The following is a 12471-nucleotide window of genomic DNA, read 5'->3' as shown; positions in this document are numbered from 1 at the left end:
GATTTTCCCAGTTGCAATGTATGGCTGTGAAATTTGGTCCATAAGAAAGGCTGAGTGCCAAAGAATTGAGACTTTTGAACTATGATGCTGGAGAAGACTCTTATAAGTCCCTTGGACTGCAAGACAATCAAACCGGTCAGTCCTAGAGGAGATCAACCCTGACTGCTGTTTAGAAGGCCAGATCCTGAAGATGAAACTCAAATACTTTGGCCACTAATGAGAAGGAAGGACTCACTGGAGAAGAGCCTAATGTTAGGAATGAAGAAGGGGACGACAGAGAATGAGGTGGCTGGATGGAGTCACCAAAGCAGTAGGCATGAGCTTAAATGGAATCCAGAGGATGGTAGAGGACAGGAACGACAGGAACGACAGGAACGTTGTCCATGGGGTCGCAATGGATTGGGCACAACTTCGCAACTAACAACAACAATATAAAATTTAATTGACATTTGCTAAGGCAACTTTCCCCAGTCTGTTTAGTGGTCTGGTGTATTGCCTACAGCTCCCATAACTGAAATTTAGCTTAGCCGTTTGCTGGAGGACATAATGTTGTGGAATTTTATGTGCAATGGATACTCTTTTAAACATATTTTTAATCAATTTATAGAATAAAGTCTTCCAGCTTTTAAAACTTTAATCTTGAGAATATGCTGTTGTTTTTCCTGGAGGAGTGCTGAGCAGTTTAAACACTTTAATTAAGCTACCCAAGGGCGATTTCAACAGAACATTCATATGTGTATATGATAATTACTTTTATTCTAGCCGTGTTATGAAATTGTCATGAATAACACTTTTTCATCTGGATTATCTCCAGAGACAGTTACTTTAAATGTCTAAAGGATTAAAAAAAATTTTTGCTAATAGCTAACGATATTAATATGTTTTAAAATAAAGATTAAAAATATGCAAAGTAAAGTAGTTCCATGCTGTAATTCAGCAATGGGAAACATGTTTAATGAAATATTAAAATAGAATAGTCCTTGCAAATTAGAGTAAATTCCCAAATTAGACACTATCTTTGAAGAGTACTACTGTCTAATTTGTGCCTACGAAATACAGAACAGGAAAGGAAAACAGCAGCTAGAATGATTAGGGCCATGATGGCAAACCTATGACACGTATGCCACAGGTAGCATGCAGAGCCATATTTGCTGGAATGGCAGCCCTCAGCTCCGGCGTCCATACATGTGCTGGCCAGTTGATTTTCAGCCTTCTGGAGGACTAGGGGAGGCTGTTTTTGCCCTCCCCAGGCTTCAGGAAAGCCTCCGAAGCCTGGTGATGGCAACCTCCCCCATGGGGGGGTCATGCACACATGCACAGATGGGGGATCACGTGTGCAGGTGGGGGGATCGCATATGCAGGTGGGTAGGCACACACAATTTTAGCACACGTTTAGAAAAAGGTTAGCCATCACTGGATTAGGGTATTAGAGCAGATCTCCTGAAAAAAAGCTACATTATTTGGGGTGGACTTTAGTTAAAGGTGGCACAGTAAAAGTGTACGGGCACAGATAGTCCTTGACTTACGACTAGTTGCTCAGCGATTGTTTGAAGTTACAACCTACTTGAAAATGGGCACTTACAACCAGATTCAAAGTTCTGATGGTTCCCCCCCCCCGTAGTCATGTGACTGCACTTTGGCCACTCAAGTGGCACAAGTGCATTTATGGCCATTTGCAGGGTCCCATGGTCCCATGACTGGGTTTTCCAAATTAGTTTTGCTGAAAATCGGCATTTCTACTTTTTGGCAGAACTGCACACATAGCAAACAATAGGTTCACACTTATGACTGCCATTTTCACTCGGCAACCACAGCATTGACACAACCCATTAACCACCACTTCAAAAAATTGGAGGTCAGTTGTATGAGTGACCTGTTTAAGACCATCATGATATATGACTCCAATGGGCAGGCTCCATCATAGTTGCACGTTGATGACTATCTGTAGTTCTCCCTTAATGGTCATTCACTTAACAACCATGTGCTGACCTAGGCTTCCCAAGAGCATGAAGCAGACTCCTTGTCCTGACAAAAAAAAACCTTTTATTAATTTACTGTGAATTCTTCTCATTCTCATCCAACAAAGTCTTTTCAAGGGAGGATTTAAAGTCACAGACCTTATCTGGTTTGGGGAGCTGCCAGGCCAATATCTGCAAAATTTGGCAAGGAGTCTTGGAGAGTCATGAATCAATTAAGCAAGCTAATTGTCTCCTGCAAACTCCACTCGCCTTTCACTCCTCTTTTATTTCCTCTGGGAGGGGTCATTCATCGTCCACCTGTGGCCTCCCAAGTCAACCCCTGTTCTTTAGCTGTTCCCTTTGTCTGGCAACTCTGCGCATAAGCACTTTGGGAACAGGCTCCAGCTGTTCATCTGCCTCACTGATGTCTGACTCTGAAGGCAGCTGATAACTGACATATGGCTCTGCCCCCACTCTGCCTCCAACACAGCGCCCTCATCAGGACTTTCCCCAGACTCCACAACTTCCTCACTGTCCTTGGGAAGAGTGCTTTACAGCCTGTAAAGGCCCTCCCAACCATCATAAATCATAATCCCCACTTTGGGCCCTTAGCAACCAGCTTACATTTAAGGGGTTGCGGCAGCTGATAGTCACATAATTATAGTTCATGGTGGGTTTTTTGGTTTTTTTGCCATTTTCCAAAAAAACAGCAAAAAATTTCATTGAATATGCTGGATTTGATTGCAAAATTGAGTCAGGGCTGCTTAATGATCACCCCAACTTACAACCTAAATTCCAGACCCAATTGTGTTTATAAACTAAGGACTAGCTGGATGCAGGTAATCTTTTACAATGTAAGAATAGAGAGTCAATCGTTGAAAATAAGTGTGCGGAATGTTGAAGGCATAGTTAAACTTTGGGATTTGCTGCAATCAGACTTGATTAGGTATTAAGTATTAAGTATTAAGTATTTAATAGATTTATAGGCCGCCCAATCCCGGGGGACTCTGGGCGGCTTACAGAAAGTAAATTATAAAAAATTAAAAATTAAAAAACATAGAAGACAGATGAAAACCTCATCATGCACCTAATCTGGTCAGGGCTGGACCTCAATCATGAGGTCAACAGCCCCAGGCCTGCCGGAATAGGCAGGTTTTAATAGGCTTTCGGAAGGCCATGAGAGTGGGGAGGGTCCGGATCTCTGGGGTTAGTTCATTCCATAGGGTCGGAGCGGCTACAGAAAAGGGAGCCGCCAGCCTTGATGGCTACTATTGTAGCCTCGTAAGTCCTCGGACTTACGAATGACAGCTCGGCAGCAGCCAGGCGCGTCTTAGCCAATCAGACGCGCCTGCCGGTTGCCAGGCTGTCATACGAGAGGCAATTGGTTGAACCTTTTGACAGCCGAGTATAAAAGGCTGTCAGTTGAAAGAGACCTGCCGGTCTACTCACTGTTGTTGTTCTATTACGTTCTTGCTTGAATAAATGGTTCACGGTTACCTCAGACGCCTCCGCTTTCTTACTACCGCCGATTTAACACTGGCGACGAGCGGTGGGGGACTCTGGCTCTGAGCACAACCTGCAACCGAGAGCAAGCAACGATTTTAGGCGCGTAGACCGGACAACTAACCACGCCTCATTCGCCTCAGCTGCCTCACACGAATCGCCTCAGCCGATTACTGATGGCCGGCATGCTGGCGGAAAGTCCTGGGAAGCTTTCTTAGAAAGGTTCGAGTGCTTCCTCATAGCCAACAACAGGCAGGGCTACTCTCAAGCCAGAAAATGCAGCTTCTTCCTAACCACCTGCGGCTCTGAGATGTTTGCTACCACCAGATCTTTTGCTGCCCCTAGGGCCATTTACGACTTGACCTGGCAGGAACTGACAGACGGGCTTCAAGCCTATTACGCCCCTACGCCTTCACAAATCGCTCACCGTTTCGCCTATCGCAGGCGAGTGCAGAAGCCTTCTGAAACTGTCAACCAATTTCTCCAGGCGCTGCGAGTCGCTGCTGCACAATTTGACTTTCCTGATCTTGAGGACAATCGCAGAGCAATTTGTATGTGGCCTCAAGGACATATTCCTGAGGCGCTGTTTACTAGGCAAGCCAAAAGTCACCTTGGTCTATGCCATTGATGAGGCTCGGGCTGCTGAGCTAGCCGACCTCTCCTCAACCAAGATCGACCGTTACTTGGCTCAAATGGCCGTTTCTGTCAGTATGCCTGCCTCTCCTGCCTCGTCTGCCTTGCCTGCCCTGCCGGCTCCAGAACCACCGCCGCCTCAACAGTCAACTTACATCACCAACCTAATAGATGAACTAGCTCCCCTGCCTGAACATCTCCGCCCCGCGCAAGTGGATCGTCTGAAGGCCACCCCTCGCCATCAGCCGCCTCAACAAACACAGGCGCTGATCCGCTCTCCTGCCGCTACATCCACTTGCCTAGGCTGCGGAGGCGCACATCCCCGGTCTACCTGCCCATTCAAGGCCTCAATCTGCCACCGATGCGGCAAGAAGGGCCATCTCACGCAAGTTTGCCAGGCCGCTCTGCCTCCTCTGTCTTCGCCTGAACAATCTTCTGCCTACGGCCCGCCTCCACCCCCGAAGAATCCTCCATCCCAGAGGCCCTCACAGCGCCAAGATGAGTGCTACACTCTTACGGAGGCCCTCCCAACGCTTCCCGATGTTGCTGTAAACCTGGCATCCGAGGGTACGCCGAAGATTACCATAACTATCTCCATAGAGGGGCGCCCTTGTTTAATGGAGGTCGATTCTGGCTCCTCCCGCTCCCTCCTTTCGTGGGCCACTTTCTCTAAACTCTGCCCTAATGTGACCAAGTCCCAACTTTCGCCACCGGACGCTATTCTAAGGGACTATCAAGGGTCACAAATCCCCACCCTGGGGTGCTATCCATTGAGGGTTACTTATGGGAGTCACTCTGCTGTCCTTCCAGCCCTAATTGTTCTTAAGCCGCTTCCCTCAATCCTAGGTTTAGACTGGTTTTCTCCCCTAGGGCTATCCCTTACTGGTGTGCACAGTATAGCGGACATGCCCCCTTCTGATGTAGCAGCAGTCCTATTGGACTATGCTGACATCTTCGATGGGCAGCTGGGCCAATACAAGGGCAACCCCATCTCCCTTAACTTGGATCCCCAGGTTGCTCCTATCAGGCTGAAGGCACGCAGGGTGCCTTTTGCCTTGAGGCCAAAGGTTGACCAAGGTGACTTTTGGCTTGCCTAGTAAACGGTGCCTCAGGAATATGTCCTTGAGGCCACATACAAATTGCTCTCTTGTCCTCAAGATCAGGAAAGTCACATTGTGCAGCGGCGACTCGCAGCGCCTGGAGAAATTGGTTGACAGTTTCAGAAGGCTTCTGCACTCGCCTGCGATAGACGAAACGGCGAGCGATTTGTGAAGGCGTAGGGGCGTAATAGGCTTGAAGCCCATCTGTCAGTTCCTGCCTCGCCTGCCTTGCCTGCCCTGCCGTCTCCAGAACCACCGCCGCCTCAACAGTCAACTTACATCACCAACCTAATAGATGAACTAGCTCCCCTGCCCGAACATCTCCGCCCCGCGCAAGTGGATCGTCTGAAGGCCACCCCTCGCCGTCAGCCGCCTCAACAAACTGGATCAATTGAGGAGCCGCCACAACATCGAAAAGCCAACTCAATCCGACCCACAGGGGCCAGCCGCCAACGCCTTACAGCCAGCCCCGGTTCTGCCACCACGCTCAACAGTTCAACACCATCCAGCCTTTCCTTATGCAGGCCAGCCTAGTCCAACCTCCGGGTCTCCACCCTGTGCTGTCAGACCCAACGCCTCTCAATCCGAGCCCGCAAACCTCCAGCCCGACTTAGTAGGCCTTCTTGGGCCTGGCCCTCCCCAATCCCAGGCCGCCTGGCCTATTCGAAATCCACCGCCATCCTCGGCCGCGCCCCCTTCGCCCAGCCTACAGCTACAATTTAAGATAGTCAAATCCATGGAAGGTAGAATTATCAGTGAAGGCTATTTTTAAGTTATAAAGGTTCTTTTTTGCTTCCTGAGTCTCAGGCAGCGTATACCTTTACTGTCAGCTGATTGATATCATCAGTGGAAGAGTGCTATCCAGGTCAGCCCATATTTGTGGAGTTCCTGAATGCATCTAATTCTTCTTTAGTAATAATAACCCAAATTCTACAAATCCTGTAGCATTTTGTTTATGTCTGGGAGGCAAATGAAATCAGTACTGTTCTTAATTTGCTGTTGCTTCCATTAGCTCATGTATCACATGAAGCATTAGGTAAAGGTAAAAGTTCCCCTTGCACATATGTGCTAGTTGTTCCTGACTCTAGGGGGCAGTGCTCATCTCCGCTTCAAAGCCAAAGAGCCAGCGCTGTCCAAAGAGGTCTCTGTGGTCATGTGGCCGACATGACTAAACGCCAAAGGCGCACGGAATGCTGTTACCTTCCCACAAAAGGTGGTCCCTATTTTTCTTCTTGCATTTTTATGTGCTTTGAAACTGCTATGTTGGCAGAAGCTGGGACAAATAATGGGAGCTCACTCTGTTACGCGCCACTAGGGATTCGAACTGTGAACTGCCAACCTTTTTGATCAACAAGCTCAGTGTCTTAGCCACTGAGCCACCATGTCCCTGCATGAAGCATTACTTTAAATATTTGTATGCTCCAAGAACTCAAGCTATTGTGTATGGACTCATCAGAATTGACTTTAGCTAGATTTATAAAAGAATGAGGTTTATAGGCAGGAACACTGTTTTTTTTTTTCATACAGAAATTCAATAAAATTCATCTCTGGAATTCCAGGAAGGGTCAAGAATATATTATAACAGTCCTTTTGAGATTGCTTCTAGAATTCTTTTAACCTTTTATTTTTGACAAAAATTCCTCTTATGTAAATGGTATTAGATTTAAAAAAAAAACAAGATTACACGTATGGGCTGCAGGACAAGAAGTAACAACAATATAAATGACTTTTTGAAGCAGGATAGTAGATTTAAATCAGTGCTTCTGCAGCTTTTTGAAAATGTGGGCTATTAAATACAAAGATAAAATTCTTTATCTTTAAGAGCATGGACCTTGTGTTTTTTAGTGAATGAGATAATTATGTTTGTGTATTCCTTCCCATTCCTTCCATTTTCAAAATGTTATTCAGTTGTTCAGTTGTGTCTGTGACTTGATCTACATAATTTCACTTGTTTTTTGAGGTTCGCCTTTGTGTCATCATAATAGTATCTGGCCACCTTGTCACCTCTTTTTTTGAAAGCCTTTCATTTTTCTATGCATTCTCCCGTGACTTTTCCTTTTACATTATGCATTCAAAATATTTAACCTTTAGCTTCATTATTAATGCTTCTAGCGAGCAGTCTGGTTTATATCATCTAGTACTGAATAATTCGTCTTTCTAACAGCCCAAGATGTTCTCAGACACTTTATAGAATAACAGAGTTGGAAGGGAGCGTGGAGGTCTTCTAGTCCAACCCCATGCCTACATCACTTCAGGCAAAGGGTTATCCAGCATCTTCTTAAAAACTTCCAGTGTTGGAGCATTCATAACTTCTGGAGGCAAGTTGTTTCACTGATTAATTGTTCTAACTGTCAGGAAATTTCTCCTCAGTTCTAAGTTGCTTCTCTTCTTGATTAGTTTCCATCCATTGCTTCATGTCCTACCCTCAGGTGCTTTGGAGAATAGTTTGTCTCCCTTTTCTTGGTGGCAGCCCCTGAGATATCGGAACACTGCTATCATGTCTCCCCTAGTCCTTTTCATTAAAGTTGACATATCCAATTCCAGCAACTGTTCTTCATATGTTTTAGCCTCCAGTCCCTAATCATTTTTGTTCTTCTTCTCTGCACTCTTTCTAGAGTTTCAACATCTTTTTCACATCGTGGCAACCAAAACTGGATGCAGTATTCCAAGTGTAGCCTTATGAAGGCATTATATAGTGGTATTAACACTTCACGTGATCTTGATTCTATCCTCTTGTTTATACTTTCTTCACCATCACAATTCAAAAGTATCACTTTTACGTTTTGTTTAACTTGTAACCAAAACTGGAATTGCTGCAGTGTCATCTGAATAACATAGTGCTTATTCCCCGCTCAATAAACATGAGGATTCATTACATATGTTCCATGTATTAGTTGGAATGATAACTGGGCTGTTTTTGACTATAAAGATATAACATATATATACATGTGAATAATTAAAATTAAAATAATTGGAAGTTGTTTTTCTAAAAAAATCTAAACATTTCAGGTTTCTTTTTATAGGGATTTTTTGGCTGTGGTATTTGCACAAGTAGCTCACATGTAAGCATATTCTTTCTCAGATTCCATTGCTGGGGTTGGATGGACAGGAGGATCTGCTTTTATTTAAAGTTCTGGTTCTACAGGAAATGAGTCTTAGCATGACAAGTCAGCATCAAATTCCATCCAGCTTTTTTTTTAGGGTACATATAAGACGCCTGTCTTCTGCAATATAGATTTAAGCAGAATTAAGAGAAATTTGATTATGCGATCACTATCCCTTTTCAGCAAGTAAATGAAATGACTAAGATTAAGAGCATGCGAACCTATTCCACTATATTGCCAAACATATAGCAAATATTTTTTTAAGTATACAAATCCATTGTCTATTTGTTGTGCTGCTGTTACCATCTACATCTTCACAATTATAGGAGAAAGGACAAGCTGTTATTCAGTTTCATGGGACTCTAGTATATCCATACAACAATCCGTCAAAGATAGCTCTATCAATTTCACAAGGGTTAAGATAATACTATTTAATAAATGTTCAATATATTAAAGCATTGAAGTGAGTGCTTTATCAAAGCTTCATTTTTACAATCACTCAGTAACTAGAGTGGCTACTTTAATAAGATCCTGAAAATTCATGAGTATTATAGTACACCATCTGAATGTTTTTTATACTTGAAAATCTGAAATTGTTTTAGAAATTGCCAATGGTTGATTTCAAATCATGCATTTGTGACATTTTGTGACAGTATCATTCTGATACTCTTTTAAAGTCATATCTGAAAAATAATTAGGATGCACTTAACATGATTACCATAAAAAAAGGAAGGAAGGAGAATCAGTTTTTTTATGTATTTGAAGAGCCAATAATTACTTAAACTAATAAATGAACTTGAGGCTTTTACGGAAGTCACAGGGATTATTTCTTGTAATCCACCCAGTAAACAAAAAAGTCTTCATGATTGACTATTATTTAAAAGATTACAAAAACATTAAAAAACAGTAATAAATAAATAATTGAAACAATAAACTGCAATTTATACAAGAAGGCACAATTTTTAGCATAGGAAACATAATGACCATTATTCCAGTTACATCATAAAATCTTAAAATCATATTGATTATAAATCTGTATAAACGCCTGAAATCCATCTTGAAGAAGGCACTGTATTGGTCAAGTTCCATACCTCCATATGTCACTTGGAAAAGATAAAGAAGGAATATCTTTCTTGACTAAAGTGTTTCAGCAATAATGAATTTTCATATACATATCAAAAATCTCAGATCAGGAACCCCGTATTTAAGCTTGAGAACCATACCCTAAATTTACCGTATATTTTAGAGTATAAGACGCACCTTCCCCCCTAAAAGAGGGTGAACATTTAAGTGTGTCTTATACACTGAATGTAGCCCTGCCACCCACCGGCCCCCACCCTTTGGCCTCTGCCTCCAAGCAATTTACCTCTTTGCAGCAAAACAGAGAAAATGGGGCTTGCAGAGCCAGCAATAGGCTATGGCAATCCCTGTAACCTGAAACAGCTGATGATCGCGAGGCCAAATTGAAAGTGAAACTTGCTGTTTGCTCCACAAAGGTAAATTGCTGGGAGGCAGAGGCAGATGTTTTTTTCTTGTGCTAATCAGGCTGTTTGCTGCAAGGAGGTAGGTCAATAACTATAAATGCCTGTAGAATGCTTAAATTATTAGACTTATTTTTTAAAGACTGTTTTATTGTTCTAGACAACTTAACAAACTGAAGAAGCTTTTAAATAAATGCTTGATCTGGAGGGGCCCAGTGCTATTGTATTTTCTTTGAAATAGCAGAGAATAATGTATAGTTTCCGAAAGCCACATCAATTTTAACAGCATCTGGACAAGTATAGTCTGAAATGTAACACCACAAACAGTGTATATCTTCTGTACTGTTTGCCATTTGTTGCAAGGAGGAAAATTGTTGGGAGGCAGAGGCAGATTCCCCTCCCCTGTTTTCCTCCCCAAAGCTAGGTGTGTCTTATACTTTGGAGTGTCTTATACTCCGATAAATATGGTAAGTTTTACCTGCTTCCAGGTAAGATGGATAGAGCTGTGCTCTAGGCTCCATTGTACATTCCATCCTGTTTGCGATACCTGCTTACAGTTTAATTTTATCTCCTTTATGTAAGATGCATTTTCTTTCTTTCAGGTATCAAATCCATACTGGCCTTCAGCATTCTGTCATACGGCCGACCCAGCCAAACTGCCTGCCTCTGGACAATGTGACACTACCTCAGAAACTGAAAGAAGCAGGTTATTCAACCCACATGATTGGCAAATGGCACTTGGGCTTTTATCGCAAAGAATGCATGCCAACTCAACGGGGGTTTGATACCTTTTTTGGCTCCCTTTTGGGTAGTGGTGATTATTACACCCATTACAAATGTGACAGCCCTCGAATGTGTGGCTATGACTTATATGAAAATGATAATGCTGCTTGGGATCATGACAATGGAATGTATTCTACACAGATGTACACTCAAAGAGTGGAAAAAATCTTAGCCTCCCATAATCCCAGGGAACCTATGTTCTTATACCTTGCATACCAAGCTGTTCACTCACCACTTCAGGCCCCGGGAAAGTATTATGAACGTTATAGATCAATTAATAATATCAATCGGCGCAGATATGCTGCCATGCTGTCATGCTTGGATGAAGCTATCAACAATGTGACCCGTGCATTAAAGCGATATGGCTATTATAGCAACAGTGTTATAATTTACTCTTCGGACAATGGAGGCCAGCCAACAGCTGGTGGAAATAACTGGCCCCTCAGAGGAAGCAAGGGGACTTACTGGGAGGGAGGGATTCGAGCTGTTGGCTTTGTTCATAGCCCTTTACTTAAAATCAAGGGAAGTGTATGCAAGGAACTTATACATATAACCGACTGGTTTCCTACACTGATTACCTTAGCGGAAGGACAGATTGATGAAGATATACAACTGGATGGCTATGATGTATGGGAAACCATAAGTGAAGGCAGACGGTCTCCAAGAATAGATATTTTACACAATATTGATCCCATATATACAAAAGCCAGAAATGGTTCTTGGACAGCTGGCTTTGGAATATGGAACACTGCCATTCAGTCAGCCATCCGTGTAAACCACTGGAAACTACTCACAGGGAATCCAGGGTATGGTGACTGGGTCCCTCCTCAGTCTTTCAGTAATGTTGGCCCCAATCGCTGGCACAATGAACGGGTTTCATGGACAGCTGGCAAAACTGTGTGGTTGTTCAACATCACGGCTGATCCTTATGAACGACAGGACCTCTCTAGGAAGTATCCAGGTATAGTCAAGCAGCTGCTGCGAAGGCTTTCCCAGTTCAATAAAACAGCTGTGCCTGTTCGCTACCCACCTAAAGACCCCAGGAGCAACCCAAATTTTAATGGAGGTGTGTGGGGCCCCTGGTTTAAGGAGAATAAAAACAAGGTGTTAAATAAAAACAAACTGGGTAAAAACCAAAAGAAAACCAAGAAGAAATCTAACGGGCAGAAAGGGCATTCCTTGAATTGCCTTTTAAATCAATGATTTTCAGCTGGAGCTTTATGCTGCGGTTCTAACCCTACTTACCTTTGTCAAAAGGATGATAGGCTGACTTCCAAGAAAAGGTGTGTAACTTCAGTGCGTCATTGCTGAAGTGGAAGTGCGATGTTCTTCAACATTTGTAATTGAAATATCAACACCAAAATGGCAATGGCACTTAGACTTATATACCGCTTCACAGTGCTTTACAGCCCTCTAAGCGGTTTACAGAGTCCAGCATATTTCCCCCAGCAATCATTTACCCACCTCAGAAGGACGGAAGGCTGAGTCAACCTTGAGCCTGGTGAGATTCGATCTGCCAAATTGCAGGCAGCCGATGATCAGCAGAAGTAGCCTGCCAGTACTACACTCTAATCACTGCGCCACCGCGGCTCATTTCATTTCTGCATTCTTGAGGGTTTTATTGGGGCTCGAATTGGAACAGAACAATTCATATGTAAGATGTGGTTAACATCAATGCCTATGCAGAGAATGATAATGGATAAGTGAGATGTTTTGCACTCATGACTAAATTGACCCAGTTTCTAGGACACTTGATGATATGGTTTTGAACTCTGAACCATCTGTACATTTAATTAGACATGTAAAATCCCCACTGGATTAAAGAAAACAGACCAAAACAAAAAAGACAAAATGTTAAAAGAGTTTGGGTTTATCTCCTAATTTTGATTGGCTGAAGCAGATTCAGACA

At 43.2% G+C, this 12471-nt stretch overlaps 1 protein-coding gene across 1 annotated transcript in view; it reads left to right on the top strand.

Annotated features, from left to right (window-relative positions):
• The window catches only part of ARSJ (arylsulfatase family member J), a 32112-nt gene extending 20211 nt beyond the window's left edge, over positions 1–11901 (top strand). Inside the window, exon 2 of the mRNA XM_032224463.1 lies at positions 10382–11901. Coding sequence (XP_032080354.1) covers positions 10382–11765 — 1384 coding nt within the window. The 3' untranslated portion in view covers positions 11766–11901. The remainder of the gene's footprint in view (positions 1–10381) is intronic.
• The last annotated feature ends 570 nt before the right edge of the window (positions 11902–12471 follow it).

Source organism: Thamnophis elegans, chromosome 9, assembly GCF_009769535.1.
Source record: "Thamnophis elegans isolate rThaEle1 chromosome 9, rThaEle1.pri, whole genome shotgun sequence".
Classification (NCBI taxonomy): Eukaryota; Metazoa; Chordata; class Lepidosauria; order Squamata; family Colubridae; genus Thamnophis; species Thamnophis elegans.
The sequence above is the reverse complement of the archived record's forward strand: the minus strand, read 5'-3'. Positions and strand labels throughout refer to the sequence as shown.